The sequence below is a fragment of the Balaenoptera acutorostrata genome, chromosome 20 (assembly GCF_949987535.1).
Source record: "Balaenoptera acutorostrata chromosome 20, mBalAcu1.1, whole genome shotgun sequence".
Lineage (NCBI taxonomy): Eukaryota > Metazoa > Chordata > Mammalia > Artiodactyla > Balaenopteridae > Balaenoptera > Balaenoptera acutorostrata.
Genome location: NC_080083.1, coordinates 10,110,251 through 10,133,610, shown reverse-complemented (window position 1 = coordinate 10,133,610; position 23,360 = coordinate 10,110,251). Strand labels below are relative to the sequence as shown.

At 50.2% G+C, this 23,360-nt stretch overlaps 2 protein-coding genes across 5 annotated transcripts in view; one reads left to right on the top strand and one right to left on the bottom strand.

The window, feature by feature from the left end:
• The window catches only part of PELP1 (proline, glutamate and leucine rich protein 1), a 45,770-nt gene that overhangs the window by 4,233 nt on the left and 18,177 nt on the right, over positions 1-23,360 (top strand). The window contains exon 1 of one of the 3 annotated variants that reach the window (XM_028168149.2): positions 17,725-18,157. The exons of the other annotated variants lie outside the window; for them this stretch is intronic. Coding sequence (XP_028023950.2) covers positions 17,909-18,157 — 249 coding nt within the window. The 5' untranslated portion in view covers positions 17,725-17,908. Of the gene's footprint in view, positions 1-17,724; positions 18,158-23,360 lie in introns of those variants that run through there. 3 annotated transcript variants of the gene reach the window in all.
• On the bottom strand, positions 4,309-12,842 carry ARRB2 (arrestin beta 2). Of its 2 annotated transcripts, none has more exons than XM_057535523.1 (15): positions 12,714-12,842; positions 9,784-9,814; positions 9,080-9,140; positions 8,923-8,967; positions 8,497-8,693; positions 8,156-8,215; positions 7,717-7,784; positions 7,448-7,583; positions 7,108-7,192; positions 6,736-6,808; positions 6,303-6,440; positions 5,507-5,590; positions 5,325-5,404; positions 5,156-5,246; positions 4,309-4,860 (listed from the first exon to the last, which is right to left on the bottom strand). In XM_057535523.1, exons 1-15 carry the CDS (start codon positions 12,734-12,736, stop codon positions 4,767-4,769), a joined length of 1,266 nt encoding a protein of 421 aa, XP_057391506.1. In that variant the 5' UTR covers positions 12,737-12,842; the 3' UTR covers positions 4,309-4,766. The 2 variants fall into 2 exon arrangements, with proteins under 2 accessions (XP_057391506.1, XP_057391507.1); XM_057535524.1 differs by having other exon boundaries at positions 5,156-5,210.

Here is a 23,360-nt window from a genome sequence, read left to right as displayed (position 1 = left end):
AGGGTCGTGGAGGGGGACAGGGGGTTATCAGGTGTTGAGGGCCCAGCTGAGGTTAAAGGCCATAGGTTTGTAGTGGCCCAAATCCATACCCAGCGCCGAGCACGGTGTTGGCACCTAGGATGCGTTAAAAATATTTGTTGGATGAATGAGTAAATGTGGTTGTGTGATTTTTCTCTGACAGTGCCTCAGCAGCCCCGTGTTGGAGGGGACAAGGGCGGGGTGGTGGTTAGAGCCAAGAGTGGGGTTTGAGAGCAGGTTTTGTGAAAGGAGGAACAGTTGAGGGTGCTGATGAGATAGTGGTTGATGTGATCCTGAAGTTTAGTCTGGAAAGAAAAGGAAGTGTTAAATTGCGAGAAAACAGAAAGGCCAAGAGCTTTGTGACAAAAAAACAAGAAGTCATTAAAAAAAGTGATTATAATTGACTACATATTAAATATAAAAATTATGAATTATTAAAAATACCAGAAGCAAAATACTTTGAAACTAGAAGTGATAGTTACACACATTGTGCATGAACTAAGTGCCACCCAATTTTACACTTTAAAATGGTTAACTTGGGACTTTCCTGGTGGCACAGTACTTAAGAATCCGCCTGCCAATGCAGGGGACACGGGTTTGATCCCTGGTCCGGGAAGATCCCACGTGCCGTGGAGCGACTAAGCACGTGTGCCACAACTACAGAGCCTGCGCTCTAGAGCCCATAAGCCACAACTACTGAGCCCGCGTGCTGTAACTACTGAGCCCGTGTGCCACAACTACTGAAGCCCGTGCACCTAGAGCCCGTGCTCCGCAACAAGAGAAGCCACCATGAGAAGCCCATGCACCGCAATGAAGAGTAGCCCCCGCTCGCCGCAACTAGAGAAAGCCCGCACATAGCAACGAAGACCCAACGCAGCAAAAATAAATAAATACAATAAATAAAATGGTTAACTTTATGTTATATGAATTTTACCTCAGTAAAAAGAAAAGAAGAAAAAGCTAGGAACAAATTCAGAAGACAAAGTGGGAAAAATATGAGCAAAATAAATGACAAAGGGTTAATTGCTTTACTATATAAAGAGTTCTCAGGGTACTTTAAGAAAAACAACATCAACCCAGTAAATCGGGTTCATCCTCACTCATGATCAAAGAGATGCAAATTAAAACTAGGGTGATACCATATGTCATCTGCTTGATTGGCCGTAATCAAAAAGGCGCTCACCCTTTTTTTATCTCATTTTTTAAAAAAGTTTTTATTGAAGTATAGTCGATTTATAATGTTGTGTTTTAGGTGTATAGTAAAGTGATTCAGTTATATGTATACTTTTTAATATATACATATACTTTTTTACATATATACTTTTTTTTTTTTTTGGCCACACTGTGTGGGATCTTAGTTCCCCAACCAGGGATCGAACCCGTGCCCCCTGCAGTGGAAGTGTGGAGTCTTAACCACTGGACCACCAGGGAAGTCCTTGTATACTTTTATATTTATATGTTGGGTTGGCCAAAAAGGTCGTTTGGGTTTTTCCGTAAGATGTTACATAAGATGTTCTGTAACATCTTGCGGAAAAACCCGAACGACCTCCGTAACATCTTACAGAAAAACCCGAATGACCTTTTTGGCCAACCGGATACTTTTATATATATATACTTTCTCAGATTCTTTTCCATTATAGGTTATTACAAGATGTTGAGTGTAGTTCCCTGTGCTACACATTAGGTCCTGTTGGTTATCTATTTTATATACAGTAGTGATGCTTACCCTCTTTGACCCACCAATTCTACTTTTTTTTTTGACCACGTGGTGGCTCGTGGGATCTTAGTTCCCTGACCAGGAATTGAACCCGGGCCATTGGCAGTGAAAACAGGGAGTCCTAACCACTGCCAGGGAATTCCCCCACCAATTCTACTTTTAAGAGTTTGTCCTACAGATGCACTTTGCATGTGCAAAAAGACATATCTTCAAGGATAATTATTGTAATACTGTTTGAATTAGCAAGAATGGACATCCTTCATGTCCATTGATAGAAAATTGGTACAAGTAAATGACATCTAGGCAACCCTTTTTTTTAAATATATTTATTTTATTTATTTATTTTTGGCTGCGTTGAGTCTTCGTTGCTGTGTGCAGGCTTTCTCTAGTTGCGGCAAGTGGGGGCTACTCTTCGTTGCGGTGCGCGGGCTTCTCATTTGTGGTGGCTTCTCTTGTTGCGGAGCACGGGCTCTAGGTGCATGGGCTTCAGTAGTTGTGGCACGCGGGCTCAGTAGTTGTGGCTCGCAAGCTCTAGAGCGCAGGCTCCGTAGTTGCGGCTCACGGGCTCTAGAGCACAGGCTCAGTAGCTGTGGCACATGGGCTTAGCTGCTCCGCGGCATGTGGGATCTTCCCGGACCAGGGTTCGAACCCGTGACCCCTGCATTGGCAGGTGGATTCTTAACCACTGTGCCACCAGGGAAGCCCCTAGGCAACTCTTTAAAAGAATGAGGTAGATCTATGTGGATTGCTAAAGGAATGTTCTCCTAGCTGCATTATTAAGGGAAAAAAGCAAGGTGTAGAAGAGTGTGCATAGTATGCTACTATCTATATTTAAAATAAGGGGGAAATATGTTCATATGTGTATGACTGTGTCTGAAGAATGTCTTTGGAAGAGTAATCAAGGAACTGCTGATAGTGATCGCCTCTGGGAATGAGAAACGGGAGGCTGGGGATCAGGGGCAGGAGGGAGCCTTCTGTTCACTCTTTACTGTTTGGATTTTTTTTTTTTTAAGCCGTGTGCTTGTTTTACTTAAAAACATTAAAAACATGAAAAGCTAAAAGAAAAAAGGCATTGTTTCTCAAAGCATGCGCTAATTCAAAATCCCGATTCATGGATTCTTCCTGGGATCGACTGAATCAGAACTGGGGAAGGTAGAAGCCTGGGACTCTGTGTCTTTATCACGTACCCCAGAGGATTCTGATTCACCTGAAAAAGTTTGAGATCCATGGGCCAAGAGCTCAGAGGTCAAGGAGCGGGTTCGTAGTTGTCAGAGGGATGATGACGGCTCCTGCACATGAAGAAGACCAGGGCGTGCAGGGTAGGCTGCTACTGTGGAGAGGTAAGCAAGGTCATTGGCATTTTGGCAGCACTTAAAGCCTGTGGGTAAATCATGATTTAATTAGGCGTCATGAGCCATAACATAGACTAAAGGCCTGTATGAGCGGCTCCATTTGCCTCACCAGCCTCATCTGGAACTACTTTGCCACTGGCTGTCTCTGTCCCAGTCCCTCTGGCCTCTTTCAGTCTCTGAAATGTGCTGTGTTCCCTCCTGCCTTCACACGTGGTGTTACTTTTGCCTGGGATACTGGAACTCCTCCTCGTCTTCCAGTACTCTGCTCAAAGGTCACTACCTCCAGTGAAATCTTCTTCCAGCCCTAGCCTAGATCAGAACTCCCTAGCTCCAGGGAAATCTTCTTCCAGCCCTAGCCTAGGTCAGAACTCCCTAGCTCCTGCATTTCTCCTTTGGAGCACAGATACTGCAATGATTTAATGTTTGCTTTGGTCACTGCCAACCCTATACTATGCCTGGCACATAACAGTGGTTTAAATCAAGATTGTTCATGGAATGAATGAATGAGCCTTAAGAGAAAAAGGAGAAGGTTTGGGCTACAGTAATGGGAGTGGGTGGTGGGGTGAGGGATGTCAGTGGAGTACTGCTAACTCCCTCCAGCCCAGCCTGGGGCTTCGGCCAAGCCTCTGGGAGTCCCTGATGGACGTCAGAGGAGCAGCAGTAGGATGTAGCTTCTTGGACTTGTCCACAGCGGCATGACTCCCTGTGGCTGCCCAAAGCCTCGGTGTCTGTGTTACAGTGTAAGGACCAGGCTCCACAGAGATGTGTGTCGTGTGGCTTCTGCCTGCAGCCGTGGTCCCGCTGAGCCCCAGGAGTGGACAGCTTGAGCAACCATAGGAGCAGTGGAAATGAACACACTCGGTCACAACAGGTCACCATGCGGTCATGTGTGTCAGCTGCAACAGGGAAGGGCCTGCCCTGCCCACCTCCCGAGAGCACCTAGTCTGCAGGGAAGTGAGTTATTATTCCCTCTGTAAATGAGTAAGTTTACTTTGTGGCTTTACCAAACTGTACCTTTGAGTTGGGACTGACCAAATCAAGTTTCCATGTTTACCTTGGAGCTCAGGTACAGCTCAGCCATTCAGTAAACGTTTACTGACAGCCTGTGGGCCAGGTGCCACATGGGTGCAGAGAAGAGATTGCGTCCTCACTCACAGCTAAGAGTCATGGGTACGCACACTATGTGCTCCTTAAACGCTGCATAGAAAACACACACGCTCATGCCTATTAAAAGGTTTATTTTCTTCTTTATGCTCAGAAGCAAAGAACTGGCCTTGCCCCCCAAAGGGTCTCATCCTGAAGGAATGGGAGGCAGAGATAGTGACAGGAGGGGGTGTTGGTGTGAGGTTGAATGTGGGAGCTCTTCCCCCCCCTTTCCCTACTATCCTCTTCAGTGTCCCCCTCCAAAAAATTTAGGTACGAACCCAGCTTGCCACCCACTGGGGGGCTGGGGAAGCACAGCCGTAGTCAAAAAATTAATGCCCACGATCCACAAGAGATGGGTCCAGTGTGTATCTGGTGGGGGATGGGGGAGGGAGGGAGGGGAGGGGTTGGTTGAGGAAGCCGCTGGGTGGAGGGGAAAGGAAGAGAGGCTGGGATCCCCCCCAGTGACGGTGGGGGTCTTGGTCCTGCCCCTGCGTCTCCCAGCACCACCCACTCCCTTCTTCCAGCCCCGCTTCCTAGCAGAACTGGTCGTCGTAGTCCTCGTCCTTCATCCCCTTCAGCCGAAGCCGGGCAAAGTCCTCAAACACGATGTCGTCATCTGTGGCATAGCTTGGTGGTGGAGAGGAGAGGTGAGGCGAGGGCTCCAGCCCTCCTTCTCCACCTCCCACTCCCCTCCCGGAGACAGAGGTGCTGGGGCAGCCGTGGGGCTGGAGGTATTTGCAAGAAGGGACAGAGAAGGGCAGGTAATCGGCAGCTCACAAGGCTAAGTCCTCTCGATTGGATGCTTCAACCATCCCTCCCCCAAAAGAGAAAAACAATGAGGGGCAGAGGGTAGGTTTGAATGTTACAGGGATCTCTGTCCAAAGAGAGTCAAAGCTCGGAAGGTAGGGGGTGAGTCTCTTACTTGGTATCAAATTCAATGAGGTTGGTGTCCACAGGGGCATCTGTTTCAGGAGCAGCTGAGGGGAGGAGGAGAGAGGCGGGGTGGGGGGTTGCTGAAAGGACCGGCTTTTTTCTCCACTGGACTTGCTTCAGGCCTTCCCTTGCGGGGCTTGGGCGGGTGGCAAGCTCACCTGACTGGGGTCTGGGGAGGGTGATGTGGTCATGGGGTTTGGGGTGCATAAGAACAAAAGGCAGCTCCACAGAGACATCCCTGGGGAGAGAGAGAGGCACCATGAAGAGATGACAGTGCAGAGCCAGAGGAAAGCCCCGCGCCATCGCCCCACCCCCAGGATTCCCCGGCCCCAGCACTCACCCGCCTCGAGACACCACCAGCTTCACCTTGACCCTGTAGGACACCAGGATTCCCAGCACCTCCTTGTTGGCACCCTCCTTAACGCTGCAAGTGGGAGGAGGAGTTGGACCAGAGCCCGTTGCCCTGCACCCTAGGCTGGTCTCGTGTAAGGTACCCAGCTGCATCCTTCCTCTCATCTTCTCAGTTCTCTCCAGTAAAAGCCCAAGTCCTTGTGACCCAGCAGCCCTGCACTGTCTTGCTCTCCATTAGCCCTCTGACCTCACTTCCTGCTCCCACGCTAGCCTCAAGGCCTGCTGTGTGTGGTTGTGTACAGAGGCGCCAGTGTGGGTGAAATCCAGCCCACACTTGCCGGAGCTGTTCCTAGAGGCACGGGGCCCGTAGAGGCCAGCAGTGGCCCTGCGGCCCCTCCTGCCGCCTCAGACACGCGGGGCCGCCTGCCTCTGCATCTTTGCGCCTGTAGTACCCTCTGCCCGGAGGGCTCTTCCCCTGCGCATCCACAGTACCTACTTCCTTCACATCTTCCCTCAGAGTTCACCTCTGGATTACGCACCACCCCCCCGCCCCGCACCACCGCCGCGGCTTTATATCTCCTTTCTCTGCCTTGCTTTTTCTCAACACCTATGACTAAACATGCTCTGTATTTTGCCATTTATCTGATCTGTCTGGCCTCCGTCTCTGAGAACCTAAGAGATGTTTGGGGTCTGTCCTGTTCGCCGATAGAGCCTGGCACACGCCTGGTGTGGAGCGAGTGTCTGTCTCCTGTGCTGCAGGACTCCCCTCCCCCAGCCCCCCTCACATGGTGCTGGACGCCAGGTTGGTGTCCTCGTGCTTGAGCTTCCCGTCCAGGGCGAGACCGCGCTTCTCCCGGTTGTTGCTGAGCAGGGGGGTTATGGTGTACACCTTACAGAACGTGGAACTGGGCGACACCTGGTCACTGGGGGGTGGGGGCAAGAGAGCGAGACTCTGGGGGTGCAGATGGGGTGAGGGGGCAGCTCCCCCGCCCCAGCAGCTTCTCCCCCGTCACTAGCCCCTGCCTTCTTTGGGCACAGGTCACAGGGAGTAAGTTTTGGCTCGACCTGCTCAATAAAATGAGCAGCTCAGAGCCACTCAGCTGGAGGAAATGCCCTTGTAAGTGGAGACAGTTCGGGAAGAAATGCCCCCCAACCTCACGTTCCCTGGGCCTACTCTTCTCCCCTGAGGTTGGGACCCAGGGCTGTTGTGCTACTCACTCTTGTTCGATCTGAGCCACAGGACACTTGTACTGGGCGGTGCTGAAGAGGCAGATGTCGGCGTACTGTCTCACTGTGGGGTGGGGTAGGGCCAAGCAGCTCCGCATGGAGTGCCGGCAGCCCTCCCCACAACTCCAGACCCAGGCAAGGGCCCGGCCCCAGCGCATCACCGCCCCTGCCCCTCTGATGACCCGCACCCTCCCCCTAGCAGTAAACCCCACCCCCATCTTATCCTGGGACAGACAGCCTGAGTCCTTTGAGCCCCTCGGGTCTCCCCACTGGGCTATGTCCTGGGGCTGAGCTGATGCCTGAGGCCACATTTGCAGCAGCAACTCCCTCCCCTAAGACCCTTTTCCAACCCCCATGTCCTACCAGAGACTTTGATCTTCTTGACAGTCTTGGTGGAGTTGTTGGTGACGTGGACATTGACATTGAGGGTCTCCCCATGGTAGTACAGCTTTTGAGGGGGGGTCAGGTTAATCGGATCTTTTTTCACTGGTCCCATTATTGGTGTGCGCGCGTGCGCGCGCGCACACACACACACACACGCACACACACACACACACACACACACACACACACACGTTGCTGGGCCTCCTCCCTCTAAACCCAAGCCCACCCCCAGCTAAGGCGGCCTCCTTTAAAAACACCATCCTGACATGTGGCTTCACCCCTCCCCCCCGGGTCTGCAGCACCTGGGTCCCCACCCCACCTCCTTGTCCAGGGAAGCCTCAAGGTGGAGGGACCGGTCAGACATGAGGAAGTGGCGTGTGGTTTCAGCCGAAGGCTGGGGGCCGGGTTTCTCTGGGGCAAACTGCACCTTTCGGATCACCAGACGCACAGAGTTCCTGGGGGCAGAGATGAGGGGTGAGAGGGTCAGTCCTCAGATGCCCAGACACTGGCTCCCGCCTCCCACAGGGGCCTGGGGCTCCTGGGACCCAGAGGGAATGGTCAGACCTGAGGGGAGGTTGCTTCTCTCACCTTTTGTGGCTTTTCTCTTCTAGTGATTTGGCACAGAAGGCTCGAATCTCAAAGTCTACCCCACAGGCCTTGGGAGGGGGAGAAAAGGTCACATCTTACACAAGGCCTCTGCCACTGTGGCCACTCCCTTCCTTCCCACTTCCCTGTCTTGGGCATGGACTCTTGCCCCATCATGGTCTGAGGAGCGTAGGGCCTGGGTCTTCCGCCTCTGCCTCCCCGAGGCCCGGCCCGGCAGAGGCTCGGTCCTCGCTGCACAAGGTGAGCCCCTCTACTCAGGGCCGTGCAGGTCAAGAGCAGGGGGTGTCGCAACTGAACAGGGACCATTCCATACACCCACTGCCATCGGGGACATCTCCCTATCCTTAGTCCCACCCTGACGTCTCCTCTCCCCGCCTCGGGTGTGTCCCCGGGCTCCTGCTGGACCCTGTTCCTCCCGTACCTTCCCTGTGTCCTCTGGGCCTGGCTGCAGGGTGACGGAGCAGGGCAGGTTCTGGGGTATCTGTGGCAGAAGAAAAGAGTTCAGTTCTTCCAGAAAGCCCCGGAATCTTCCTCCCAATCTCAAGAGGCTGGAGGACTCCTGGGGAAGAGAAAGGAAAAAGGAAGGGGCCCCAGGGGGGAGGCAGAGAGGCAAGGGCTTCCTGAGTGCAGGGTGACCCTGAAGGGGGGTGGTCTAGGGTCCCTCCTCACTGTTTCTCCCAGACCTGCCCATAACAGGTGCCTCACCACCCCCCCAACACAGTCCCAGACGCCTTGCTCTGCAGAGGGTGGGGGCGTCCTCACTGTGAAAAAAAAGGGGTGGGCATGCTTGCCCAGCTTCCTCAGCAGCCGGTCCTGCAGGCGGGTGGGGGGCCGGGGCGGGTTGGGTGTTGGGGGGAAGGCCTGGTAGTTGGCGATGAACAGGTCCTTGCGGAAGGACAGGCCCAGCACATCCAGGTCTTCGCGGCCATAGCGGAAGGCACAGGTGAGGGTCACAAACACTGGCAAAGGTGGGCAAGGTAGGGTGGTCAGGAGCCCCCCTCCCGCAGTCCCCCCACTTCCTAGCAGCAGCTGCTCCTTCCTCAGCAGCATAACACCTGCCTGAATCCTACTCCTGGCTTCCGCCTTGGCCCTCTGTCTCCCCAGGGCCCCTCTCAGTGCCGCCCGTTTCATTTCCCCACGTCCCCCTTTCGCTGCCTCCCCTGGGGCCCCTGGACGCGGGGCCAGTACCTCTGCGGTCCTTCAGGTAGTCAGGGTCCACTAGCACCACGCCATCTGGGAAGGGGACACATGAGCTCAGTTCCTGTCAGCGCCTCTCCTCCACTCCTGGGCCCAGGAACTTCCTCCCCTCTTGGGGCACGTGATGCCACTTTCTGGGCACACTTACCTACAGGATCCACTTTGTCCAGGTGATCTACGAAGTCCCGCTTGCCCAGGTACACGGTGAGCTGAGGATGTAGAGGGGTCACAGGGAAGATTGGGTAGGCGGGTGGCAGGGCTTCAGAGCCCTCAGAAGTGGCTGTCCTGACCCTGGTCTTCCCAGGCTGGGGTATCTGAAGGAGTTTCTCCTGGTTTCCTCCCAGTAGGGTTGGAAGAGGAGAGTGGTGGGCTTTGCCGGACTAGCCAATCTTGAGGCTTTTTAACTGCTCCCTAATATCTTTTCGCACTTCTGAACACCAGTTGGGTGTGTGTATGTGTGTGCGTGGGTCCAGGAGGACCTGGCGCTAGGCAGGCAGGCAGAGAGCCTCACTGCATGTCCTCAAGGACCTCTGGGATAAACAGGCCATAGCCTGTGGGGATGTTATCTGTTCCCAGCCCCAGGCACCGTGGGTTGGCTCCTAAGAGGGCTCCAGGCATGAGCTTCTGACCCCTCCCCCTTGGTCTCACTTAGGGACCCGAACTGAACTGAGCCTGTCCCCACCCAGCCCTGTTGCTGGCTCAGGCCTTTGCGACAAGGGGCTTCAGGAGGGAAGGAAGTCGGCTCTTAGCTGTCACAGGAAGTGGGGAGCTTGGGGTTGGGGATTGTCTAGGGGCAGGCTGGGCCTTGTGAGGGCCCAGGGGGGGTTGGGAGAAGCACTGTGGGAGACTCACCTTGCAGTTGGGACTCGACTTCTTGAAGACCCTAACAAAACAGAAAGGGAAACCCCACTGCCTCCCTCAGACTCAGCAGGGACCCCGGTGCCAGGACCTTGTCCCTCCCAGCCTGAGAAGCAGAGCTCACCCGAGATTCCTGCCTGGAGGCTTTGGGGCCTTACCCAGCCCTACCTGTTCCCACTTCTTCCCAGAAGGAAAGGTAACCAGAGGTCCTTAATACTCCCAGCATGGCAGCCCCTCAAAGCTGGTTGCCATGGCAACGCCCCCCCCCCCCCCGTAGTTCCCCTCCTTCCATGGCAATGGCCACTGGTTGCCAGAGGAACCGCTCAGGCTCTTCCCAGAGGACCTCCCCCAAGGGAACCTGAATGGGCAGGTTGCAGTAGTGTCTGTGTAAGGCCTAACTCTCTTTCCATCTCTGGTCTCCACCTCCCACAAGAGCTGGAGTACTTGAAAGAGCAATGGCTCTAAAATGGTTTCTATTATGGGCAGTACCTAAGTGTGACCCTACTCTCCATTAACCTCCAACTGTCCCCATCTCTGATCTCAGCAGCTTAAAAGCTTATTTGTCTTTCAAGGCCCAGCTCAGGTATCACCTCCTTTAGAAAGCAGATCCAGCCCAGACTCTGGTCACTCCCTTTTTTGGGATTCCTGTCACACATTGTTTATGCTTTACCTATGGTGTGATAGCGTGCAAGAGCAGTTAGCTGTGTATCATCTATCTCACTAGACAGACTGTGAGCAGCAGAGGCCTTATTAATTTGGGTGTCCCCAGCACAGCACCAGCCATGAGACAAAGATGATGATGCTGGCTAACATTTATTGGATGAATGGTCTATGCTCAGCACTGTTGCAAGTATTTCATGTGTGTTATCTCATTTAACACTCTTAGCAACCCAATGATGGAGGTCCTAATGTTCCCATTTTACAGGTGAGGAAACTGAGGCACAGGAGAGGTCAAATATTTTACCTAAGGTCACAGAGAGTGTAAATGGTGGAATTTGGGTGCAAACAGGTATTCCGGCTCTTCATCACTAAACTATTGTACTATCCTGCCTCTGTTATTGGCATTAGGTTTGTTGGAGTGAAGGAGATTCACTTTCCAGTTGCTGAAACAATCTAAGCCTGGACTCCACCCATTGCTGGGAGGGTAGGGAGGTGTCTGGCAACCCCTATGTCCTGGCCACTTGTGGGCCTATTCTTTGCTGCACCATCTTACTCCTCCCAATCCACTCTGCCTCCGCAGTGATATCTGTGAAGGGTCCCCAGGTAGTAGAAATTGAAATCCTGCCAACTGGCCCATCCCTCCTCCAACTCCACCACCCTAGTTTTTGCTATAACAACTTCACATGCCCCTTCTCCCCAGAAGGCCAAGCTATCCAAAGACTATTAGGCATAGGGTATGGAGGCCCCCAGGTATCCCCATCTAATAAAGAAGAGCAAACATTGGTAAGGTGGCAGCTAGGATAAGCACCCTATCTCCTGTCCCCACTTGGGGGCTGACTGCTGTGGCATCCTCCAGCTCTCCCTCCCCTTTGCTTCTGGTTTTCCTCTTTGTCCTAGTGTTTCTTCCTATTAGGAGTACTGGCAGAGGGTTGGGACAGCCACAATCCATTGGACAACTGGAGTGTGGCTCTGGGGTAATTGCCCTGAAGCAGCTGCAGGGCACCTGCCCTTTGGATCCTAACCCAGCCAGCCTCCTGTGGGCTAGGGAGGAGCAATGTGTATACTGAGGTTGGCGTGACCAGAGAGGTACCCAGTGAGGTGGCGGGGGGCAGCAGAAGCAGATGCCCCTTCACACTTCCTGCTATTCTCTCCATTTCCTGTGGCCCAGAATTTGATGGGGGTGGGAGGAATTGTGCCAAGTCAGCAGTCCCCCTTTGGTCCATCCGTCCCCCTCCCTGAACCACGTAACGGAAATCTGGGGCCTCCCTCAAGTCAGCAACTTCCCCTTTCTCTGTGTTTAACCCCTAATCCAGGACACCAATCCTCCCTCTGATCATCTCTCCAATATCAGTTGACTTGGTGCTCAGAAACCTATGCTTTTCTACTCTACGGGTGGGGAGTGGTAGGGCTGGTAAAATTTTTTTGCAGAACAAGTGACAGATCAGAACCAGGCCCCCATTCCTGATCCTCTCTGGAGAGAAGCAAATAGCCCCAATCTTTTTCCTCTTTTGCTCCTGATCCCCAGGGACTCAGGCGTTCACCCACTGCCCCCTTGGGGGTGTTGGGTCACAACAGGAAGTGGATTTTGCTAGAGACCAAAAAAGAGAACTCGGGGTGTCAGTGGAAGGAAGGAGCCTCGATTGCACAGAAAACATCCGGGGAGTGGATGGCGTGCCCAGGGCAGATACAGCCTCCCCTCACCCCCGGGAAGAGGGGTCAGGCCCAGAATCGGGAAGGGTCGCCAAGCACTCTGCTCCACCAAGATGAAGCTGTTGCTCCTAGCAACCCGGGGGAAGGCAGAAGTTTGGAAGCGGAGCCACCCGGCCCTTGGGACAGGTTGGGGCAGCCCGACTGCCTGTGGGTTACTGGACAGGAGGCTTTCCAGTGGCTCGGCACGAGTCTAGGGGAGATCCCCTCCTGGCATCCAGCCTGCCCATACCCGTCCCCTCGGGGCCGGCCACCTGCTCCGCCCTCCTCCGCCCCTGCATCGCAGCCTGTACCGGAGTCGTCCGGCCCCCACATCTCTGCGAGAACCCAGATGCAGGTTTCCTGATCCCCTTCAGCCCTCGCTTTCTGCAGGGGCTGTGGCATGCGTTCCCCTCATCATCCCCGAGGACCTAGGCGTGCGGCCCCGGATGGCCGTCCCCTAGGGACCCAGGAGTCCGACCCCCGGATTCTCTCCCCCGGGTCCCTGTCTGGGGACCGTCCCGGCACCCGCCCCGAGCCGCCGCCCACGTCCCGCCGCGTGGCCCCACCTCTCTTACCTGGTCCCGGGTTTCTCCCCCATGGTGCGCGCGCCCGCCGCCCGCCCGGTTCGCGGCTAGCTCGCAGCCTCCTAGCCCGCTGCCAGGTCCCTGCTCCTCCCCGCGCCACTGCGCACGCGCGCCCCCGCTCTTTCTCCACTCCCCCCTCCCCTCCTGTCCCCCCCGACTCGGATCCTGGGGAACCGAGGCCAGATGCGTCAGCCCGGATCGCGCGCGCCACGGCGCTGCCCGCCCTCTCTTCACAGACACGCGCGGTGATTGGCTCCACCCGCTCCCCTCCGCGCTCCAGCCCCACCCTTGCCGAAGGATCCCTCGCCGGCGCGCGCTGTCCCTACACCCTGCTCTTCCCGCCCATCTCTCCGCCCCTCCGCACCCGCTTAGGAACTGATTGGGCCTCCTCAAACGAAGGCGCCCGCCTTTCAGGGGATTGAAGCCCTCTGATTGGCTCCCTGCATCCAGGGCCCTGCAGGGGTCCCCTCCCCTTTGTTTGCTTTCTCAGTGGCGGTGGAGGCGAAGGCGGTGGTGGGGGCGGTGGATGAGCTCAAGCACAGTCTAGGAAGGAGGATGAGGGGAGGCACACGTGGGTGAACGGTTCCAGTTGCGTGATACTCGCCTATTGCGCGTCGCTCACCCGCTCACCCCAGAACTTGTAGCCGTCTTTGGCCCGCCCTCCAGCTTCTTTATTGTGGTGTGTCAGCTCCCCCTGGTGTCTGTCTTTGATCTTTGCAGGGTTACTTTTCCTAATTTCTCTTAACCACCCTTCTCCATCCGTTCATCAAAGCTAACATCCATTCATGCACGCCTGCATCCATCCATGCCTATTTTGTGCTAATCACTATGCTAGGCGATGGGGACCCAGACATGAATTCACATGGCCCCTGCCTTCCTCGTATGGTTGAGGAGACAAATAAAGAGGTATTATGATTCCAGGAATGCTATAATAGAGGTATGACTCAGAAGGCAAAGTGACTCCCAGCGCTTGACTGGGGGAGGGATGGAGGCAGTGCAGGCTGTCCAGAGGAGGGGACATTTGAGGACAATCTTTCTGAAGGGTGGGCAGAAGCTGAGAAAGGGTTTTCCAAAGAGAGAGAAAGGCAAGGGGCACATCCTGTTCTGAGGTGTTTGTGGGGTTAGAGGGCAGGAGAGATAAGGCTGAGGAGGATGGCTGGAACAGGAGTGTGAAGGGTATTGTATAGCAGGTAAAGGAGTGAGACAGGGGCCTCCCGTGGAGGAGGACACATGGATCCAGTAGTGGTTTTTTTAAGCCAAGGGGTGGCTTAAAATCTTCCTAAAGGATGAGATTTCTCCTTTAGGAAGATAATTCTGGGCAGTGTGGAGGGTGGAGGGAGTGGGGCATGGCTGTTGTAGGTGAAAACTAGTCAAGGAGAGATGATGAACAGTAGAGTGGAAGGGAGAAAGGGGGCCAGGCTGAAGAGTCATTTTTAGGGCAAAATTGAGCGGACTTGGGGAGGATGATGGATGATGGACATTTCTGGACTTAAGGAGCTAACATATTCTGCTTCTTCCATCTCTTTCCCCATACTCCCCTATCTCCCCCAAATGAACTAACTTCACCCTTCTCCCTCCACTTTTCTGTGCAACAAAAAGTAATGTGCACAACAAGTTTCTGAAATCATCTTTAAGGTTCAAATACAGGCCTTACTAACCAGCTGCCACTTCCCCACCCCCAGTTCTCCCACCACCTTCTAAGCTCACTCTTCACACCTTTCGAGCTTTAGCTCACGCATTTCTTTTAAACTCATGAATCACTTTTTTTTTTCTTTCATGAATCACTTTTGTCAAAGGGTCATGACCAGAAGGTAATGAGATCTATATTGCTACATATCTAAAGTGATTTTGGAGCTGAAAGGTAGTGGTCTGCATGGCATGAAAGCTACTGTATTAAAAAAAATACTAATATAAAGACAACTTTAGAATATTAAAGAAGGCTGGAAAGAATGAAAGAGATACACCATATAATCATAGTGGGAAAAACCATCATTATAAAGACATCATTTCTCATATTGCCTATAAATTGAATGCTGTATCAAAATAACAATGAGACTTTATTGGGGGGGGAACCAGATTCTAAACATTATCAAAAGAATCAACTTTCACATATAGTCAGGAAAATTCTGAAAAATTGGAGTGAAGCAAGCATTTGTCTTACCAGATAATTTTTTATGTTATGATAATTAAAATAGTGTTATTGGTGCAATCATATTAAACGTGGCAATGAAACAGAATAGAGTGTCCAGATAAACACCCACATGGTAGTATTTCAAGTCCATGGAGAAATAATGGCAGATTCACTAGATAGGGTTGGGACAATTGGCTATCCATTTGGGAAAAAAGTTATATCTCTCACACCTTAAACAAAATGAATTTTAAATGGTTTAAGATCTAAATGCACAGAATAAAACTATAAAAGTATTAGGAGAAAATACATGAGAATATTTTTATAACCTTGGAGGTTAGGGAAAGCCTCGCAAGATATCAGACCCCAGGGCTTGAAACAACAACAGCTTACACTTTATGTACAGTATCTACCATGTGCCAAACATTGTTCCAAGCATTTTACAAATATCAACTCATTTAATCCTCACAAGCCTATGAGTGAATGTTCTACAATATCCCCACTTCATAGATAAAGAAGGGGAGGCACAGTTAAGTAACTTGCAGACTCACACAACTTGCAAGAAGCAAAGCTGGTGTTTAAACCCTGCAGTCTAGCTCCAGAGTCTGTGCCCTTAATCACAACACCTTACTTGAAAAAGGCTAAGAAATTTAAAAATAACAAAATAAAAAGGCAAATTGGAAAAAACCCCTTGCAACCTTGCAACACAGATAACAGTCAAGAATACATTCCCTCATCTACAAAGAGTTCCTACAAATTAATAAGATAAACAACCCAATAGAAAAAGGGGTAAAAATTATGGAAAGATAATTAATAAAGAAGGAATACAAATGTCTACTAAACATATGAAGTTACTCCATTTCGCTAATGATCAGGGAAAACAAATTGAAAGAAGGAGATATTCTTTTTCATTATTCAGTTGACAAAATTAAAAAATAAACCTAGTTTTGGTATGATGTATAAACTATAGAACACTGTTCTACATGGTTGGCAGGGGTGTTAATCGATGCAAACTTTCTAGAGGGCATTTTGCTTAGTTCTTGTCAAAATTTAAAAAGGCATTTTCTTTCATCCAAAACTCATTCATTTATTCACTCAACAAATATTTATTGAGCGCTCTTTATGTGCCAGGTACTACTGTTCTAGGGGATGAGGATAAAATATTGAAGATGACAAGACCCTTCTCATGGGGTCTGTATTTTAGACAGAAGAAACAGTCAGTGAGGACTTCCCTGGAGGCGCAATGGTTAAGAATCCGCCTGCCAATGCAGGGGACATGGGTTCAAGCCCTGGTCCGGGAAGATCCCACATGCCGCGGAGCAACTAGGCCCGTGCGCCACAACTACTGAAGCCTGTGCGCCTAGAGCCCGTGCTCTGCAACAAGAGAAGCCACCGCAGCGAGAAGCACGTGCACCGCAACGAAGAGTAGCTCCCGCTCACCGCAATTAGAGAAAGCCCACGTGCAGCAATGAAGACCCAATGCAGCCAAAAAAAAACAAAAAAAAACAAAAACGAAAACACAACAGTGAATAAGTAAGAAAATAAATTTTGGATAGTGCGATGAATTGTAAAAAAAATTAAATAGGGTAATGTGATAGAGGGTGATGGGGGTGAGAGTGGGAACTTCTTATAAAGGAGTCCTTTCTGAGGATGGCCAGATGGCGTCAGTCATACAGAGTCAAAGGAACGTTTCTCCAGGCAGAAGCAGCAGCATGTGCCAAGGCACTGAGGTGGGAATGGGCTTGCCAGAGGATAGAAAGTAGGCTAGTTTGGCTCAAGGATAAGGAAAGAGAGGGAGAGTGACTTATGTGGTATGTGTTGAGGTCACAGGTGGGTATGGGTTGTATCGTGGGGATTCTAGTAGGCCAAGGTGAAAAGATGGGATTTCATTCACATGACATTTGGAAGCCACTGAAGGGCTTTAAGCAGGGAGTGAGAAGAACTGACTTCCATCTGAAAAGACCACTCTGGTTGCTGCGTGGAGAAGGGAGTACAAAGGGCCAGAAAGGGAGCAGGGAGAGCAATGAAGAGGTCACTGCAGGAGGCTAGCATAAGAGGCCACGTGAGAGAGAATGGTTACTTGGCCCAGCGTGTCACTGGAGATGGAGAAGTAGAGAAAAATGAACCCTACTGGGTAGTATATTTTGGAGGCAGAATGCCAGGACTTGAAGAAGGATTAGATAAAGTGCGATAAAAGAGGAAAAAAGATGACCCTTGCATTTGAATCTGGGATTTGAATTTTATTAGATTCAAATCATGAAGATTTTGTGTACAAAAAAATGCACAGAAGTATTAGGGTGTTCACTAAAGTGTTTGTATTTTTTTAAAAAAAGTGTTTGTATTAGTTAAAAACTGGAGCAGCTGGAAGTACTCAGCAATAGAATTGTGAACTCGTGGTGCGCCCATTTCATTGTACCGCGCCGCTTAAAAAACGGCGTAAAGTTGCCCACAATATATATCGAGTGACAAAAGCCAAGTGCAGACCCCGCTCTTGTAAAATATACTCTGTATTTATGTGTTTGTGCATAGACTAATATTAGGAAAGTATACACATTACTGGGGGAAGGACTTGGGGGAGAGGGAGTTTCTCTTTTTACTTTATGCCCTCTTTATTGTTTGAATTTGTATTTGCAAGGCACGTGTATTGTATCACTTCTGTCGTTGTAAATGTAGTTAACAATATCTATGATTTCAGACAACGAGGCCAGTTCCTTAGGTATCAGTGATGCCTAGATCGAAAGTTTCCTGCAATTACGCTACGTTAAAGGCTAGCTTTTGGACTCCGTCGCCTGTAGTCCTGACCACGTGTTCTTTAACCGCCACTGGTCCGCCCTCCCACCCTCGACCCAACCCACCGACCAGGCCTTGACACCCCGGGAACTAAACACCCACAGCTGGGGCGTCCCGGCCCTTCCACGCCGCGCATGCTCCCTCCCAGCCGGCGAGCGGACTGCAAAGCGCAGGACCAAGGCCCCCTCCTCACGCCCCCTCCCCTCGAGGCGTCCGTCGCGGGGTATTTGCGTCATCGCGCCACGCCACCACCAGAGCCCGGGTGAAGATGGCGGCAGCCGTTCTTAGCGGGCCGTCTGCGGGCTCCGCGGCTGGGGTTCCCGGCGGGACCGGGGGTCTCTCGGCGGTGAACTCGGGCCCGCGTCTCCGCCTGCTTCTGCTGGAGAGCGTGTCGGGGTTGCTACAGCCGCGAGCTGGGTCCACCGTTTCTCCTGTGCACCCCCCAGTCCGCTCGGTCCCACATTTGCCGGGGCTCATGTGCCTCTTGCGGCTACATGGGACGGTGGGCGGGGCCCAGGTGAGTCTGTAGCCCGCAGGCCCACGGCCCTGTTGGAAGGTTGGCGTAGCTTTTGTGCACCGGGGTCTTGGTGTACTGCAGCTGCAGTGGAGAGGTGGAGGGAAGGAAAGCTGGGGGCAGAAAGCGGATCCAGGTATCACTCTGGACGAGATTCACGCATTTCTCCTTTATCAGCCGTGAGTCGAAGAAACTCGGAAGAGGAAGGGCCGCGTTTTCTCTACTGCTGGGCTATGAATGGGTTCGATCCCAGGCCCCGTCATTCACTAGATGTATGATCTTTAGCTTCTTTTTCACCCGGAAGTATCTGTTTTGGGGCTTGTTTCGACTGAGTAGTCAACAAATGTAGTCAACAAATATTTATTGAGCTCTTACTGAGGGCTAAATCCTGGGCGCTCCAGTTATAGATGCGATGGCGATGAACAAAATGTTACAAAACACTATGAGAATTGTATAGTAGGGACCTCTAACCTAATCTGGAAAATTGCAGAGATTTTCTTGAGGTACTGGAGTTTAAGTTGAGATCCCCAAAGATAATCATAGGAGTTGGGTAGGGGAAGAAAATAGGAGGGGCGGTTCAGTCAGTGAAAAGCTCATGTGGCAAGGTCCTCTGGTAGGAACTGAAAAGAAGGGCATTGTGCTTGAGGTTCAGAGATGGAGGGGAAGAGAGTGGCCGCTATGAGGTGAGTAGGCAGTGAACAGATCATGCAGCGCTTTGTAGACTGGTTTAGAAGAGTCCTTTGGATTATACACAGAATAGAATCTAACTTCCATTCAGTCCTACAAGCTAGAAACCCAGATGTCATTCTAACACTTTCTTTTTGCTCACACACCTCCGTATACAGTCTGTTAAGTCCTTTTGATTTTATTCTCTAAGTAGCTTTCAGATCTGTCCACTTCTTTCTATATCTTTCCCATTGCCCCCATCCTGGCTTTAACCCCCATCATCTTACCCACATTCCAAGAAGACATAACTGTCTAACCTATGGTAGGTTCACCTTTAATATTATCTCCCGTGCTCCATCTTCTCCCATTCTGTTCATCCTGCAAGACCCGTGTACATGAGTTCTTCCTTGTCCAGCATTTGTTACTGGGATCTTCCCAGCTCTATACTTCCTTCCAGGAAGAGGGTTATCACAACCTGCTGGGTGGTTCAATAATCTTAGCCCCAAATTTATTAGAGATGACCTCATTTATTTATTAGTCCTCATTGAGGGTGACAAAACTGTGCCTCTGGTATCTCAGCCCAGTTCCCCTCCTGTGATTCATGTGGTTCCTAAGTATTTCTGAAATATTATCTATTCTGTTTATAAATGTGTGATTTCCGTCATCATCTCTTTCAAGTCTTCCCCTCCTCCCTCAAGGCGAGCTACATGAACTTAATGTCTTGCTTAATTTCTCTTAAGTGTCTAAAGTCTAGAAGCATTTTTTTAAAATTGAAGTATAATTGATTTACAGTGTTGTGTTAATTTCTGCTGTACAGCAAAGCGACTCAGTTACACACATACATACATTCTTTTTTATATTCTTTTCCATTATAGTTTATCCCAGGATATTCAATACAGTTCCCTGTGCCATACAGTAGGACCTTGTTTATCCATTCTATATGTTTTGATATAGCTTATGTCTACTAACCCCAAACTCCCAGTTCATCCCTTGCCCACCCTCCCTTCCCCTAGAAGAATTTTGAGTAAAGAATCTAAGGGTGATGTGGGAAACACCTTTAAATTGCCTGTACTATATTTTTGGATATATCTTGCCTTGAATTTTTTTCTGCTTCTCTGTGTTGTATTGAGTTCTCATAACATGGAACTGTGTGGTGGGTTTCCTTCACTTCCTTGTAGATTTTCATTCAACAAAGATTTTTTGAGTATCTCTTATGTGTTACCTACTATTCCTCATCTCTAGGTAGATAAGTAAGACATCATCCTTTTCCTCGGAGAATTTCTAGCTTAGCTGAGATGAGAAATGAAGGTAAGTAAGTAGGCCTGGAGCTTGACAGAAAAAGAGATCCATTGATTGGCCCATCCATCTATGCTTAATCACCAACTTTGCTTTCCCACAGGTACTGCAAACTCAGTAGTTCCAAAATGGAACTACCTGAGCACAGTTCACAATTTCTGGCTTGCATTATGGCAACTGGTCTCCTTGCTGTCAGTCTTGCTCTTTTTAATTCATTTCCCACACAACAGCTGATCCTGTTTGTAAAATCCTTAACCTGTTTGCTGCCTTTTAAAATCCTTAAGCACCTGAACTTTCCTGCCTCAGGGCCTTTGCACTTGTGCTTGGAATCTCTCCCTGTGCTGCCTCTCCATACCTGCCCCCCCACCCCGCTCCCCAGCCGCAATCCCCCAAATCTTTTCAACTCAATGTTTGTTTGTCACTGCCTTTGGGAAACCTTTCCAAACCACCTATGATTAGCTGTTCTTTATTACACCATATGGAAATTATTTATTCATTGTACATATACACTCAACCTCCTTCCCCCATACCCACACAACTGGGCTTTGATTTGTTTTTGTGTGTAGTTTAAAAAAAAAAAAAAACACTTCTGGAAAATTTCAGCTGATGCAAAAGTAGAGAAAATAGTATTTTTAACCACCCCCACCCCGGCCCGTGCTGTCTCTATCACCAGATTTTTTTTTTTTTTTTAAGGATTTTCTTATTTATTTATTTATTTATTTATTTATTTATTTTTGGCTGTGTTGGGTCTTCGGTTCGTGCGAGGGCTTTCTCCAGTTGCGGCAAGCGGGGGCCACTCTTCATCGCGGTGCGGGGACCGCTCTTCATCGCGGTGCGTGGGCCTTTCTCTATCGCGGCCCCTCCCGTCACGGGGCACAGGCTCCAGACGCGCAGGCTCAGCAATTGTGGCTCACGGGCCCAGCTGCTCCGTGGCATGTGGGATCTTCCCAGACCAGGGCTCGAACCCGTGTCCCCTGCATTAGCAGGCAGATTCTCAACCACTGCGCCACCAGGGAAGCCCTATCACCCAGATTTAACAGTGAACATTTTGCCGGTCTTGTTTCATTCCCACTTTCCCAACTCTGCCTCCAACCTCCCCTGCCCCCGGAGCATTTTATTTTTATTTATTTATTTATTTATTTATTTATTTATGGCTGCATCAGGTCTTAGTTGCGGCGCAGGGGATCTTTCGTTGTGGTACACAGGCTTCTCTCTAGTTGTGGCATGTGGGCTCAGTAGTTGCGGCACGTGGGCTATTTGTGGCACGCGGGTTCCAGAGCGCATGGGCTCTGTAGTTGTGGCACGCGGGCTTGGTTGCCCCGCGGCGTGTGGGATCTTAGTTCCCCGACCAGGGATCGAATCTGCGTCCCCTGCATTGGAAGGCGGATTCTTAACCACTCGACCCAGGGAAGTCCCGCCCCCCCCCCCCCCGTAGCATTTTAAAACAAATCCTGTATCTCATTTCCCTTATAATTGCACATACTTTGAAGGACAGAGTGTCTTGTTCCGCCTTGTGTCCCTAGGGCTTTGTACTGTCCCATTCTCTGGCCAGTACCCAGTGATCTTCTTAAAAATATCAGTAAGATTAGAGCATTGTCCTGCTTAAAACCGTACACTAACTTATTGCACCAGGCCTTACATAGTGCGGCCTCTGCTGGCCTCTTGACCCCCCCCTCACACGACTCCTGGCCTGTCTTCACTGTGCTCCAGCCACCCAGGCTGATCTCATTTCTGCAGCAGCTGAGGCCACTGCTCATCAGTTCCGTCACTCTTTGCTGGGAAACTCCTGGGGAGGTGAGCTGCTTGTTTAGATCCCAGCTTCCATGCCACCATTTCAGAGGAGCCTTTCCTGAGCACGCTGTTTTAAAATACAGTGGTCCTTCCCATTTCAGTCATTTTCTGTCAGATTATTCTGTTTTGGTTCTTTCCTAGCGTTCATCACTATTTGAAATAAATTAACTTATTTATTATCTGTCATGTTCTCTCTTCTCTTCTTACCTTGTTTAAATTCCATTATAATCACTTCCTCACCCTTCTGCCTTCATTGTACTTGCCTGGCAACACCCCGTCTGTGTTAAATCCAACTCTGTTTATTTGGTGCCTGTACCTGTACAGCTCAGTGTGGCTGGAGATACATGTATCCTGGCTGGCTGGTCTCACTTTAAATTCATGGCTATCATCTTCTCAAGTGGACTCTTAGTGTTGCCTAGCAATCCTGTTACATTTCCACTTTCCTAGACAACCTCTGATTACTTCTCTCCATCCTCACTCTTAGCTGATGACCTCACTTCCCATTTCAGTGAGAAAATAGAAACGGGGATGGGAATTCCCATAGGCTGCCGCCACCACATCTGCCAGCTTACCTGTGTCTGTGCTCGTATGCTCTGCCTTCCCTCCCATTACTAAGGGTGAGCTGGTCCATGCCCCTACTCAGGCCAGCCCTCTGCTTGTACATGACATCTATCCCCTCTGCATGTACACAAGTCCATTGCTTCTCCACTTGTTCATCATCAGCTTTTCCCGCTTTGTTAGGTCGTTTTCATCAGCATATAGCTCAAAACCGCTTTAAAAAAAGTCCCCCTTCCAGCTCCTGCCCCATTTCTCTGCTTCTCTTTATGGCAAAACTCTTTAAAAGAGTTGTTTGTACTTGTAGTTTCTCCCATTCTTCTTTTTAAAAAAATAATATTACTTTGAAATGATTTACAATTTATAGAAAATTTGAAAGAATATACCCTTCCCCCAGATTCCCCGAATGTCAACATTTTAAATGCATATTTGTTTTATCATTCTCTGGGCATATTTTTTCTGGGTTCATGAAGGAGGAAGTTGCAGACATGATGCCCTTTTGCCTGTAAATTCTTCAGCGTGCATTTCCTTAAAAACGACGTTCTCTTACATAACCGCATTCCATCATCAAACTCAAAATCAATATCAGTACCATAAGTGATTTAATCTATAGATCTTATTCCAGTTTTGTCAGTTGTGCTAAAAGTGTCCTTGATAACAAAAGAAAAATTTCTTACGATCTTGACATTTTTGAAGAGTACAGGATAGTTATTTTATAGGATGTCCCTTAGCTTGGTTTGTCTGCTGTTTTCTGATGATTAGGTTCAGGTTGTGCAGTTTTGGCAGGAATACTGCAGGAATGATGTGTGACATTCTTGTCGCATCGTATCAGGAGGTACATAATGTCTCTTTGTCCCATTACTGGTGATGTTAACTTTGATCATGGGTTAAAGTGATA

Excerpts from the sequence above, each read along its gene's own strand:
- ARRB2 (XM_057535523.1), bottom strand. The coding sequence starts at position 12,736 with ATGGGGGAGAAACCCGGGACCAG. Across the intron at positions 8,694-8,922 it reads CTACCTGAAGGACCGCAGAG|TGTTTGTGACCCTCACCTGT; the intron begins GTACTGGCCCCG and ends CACCTTTGCCAG. Across the intron at positions 7,584-7,716 it reads GAAGAGAAAAGCCACAAAAG|GAACTCTGTGCGTCTGGTGA; the intron begins GTGAGAGAAGCA and ends CTCTGCCCCCAG.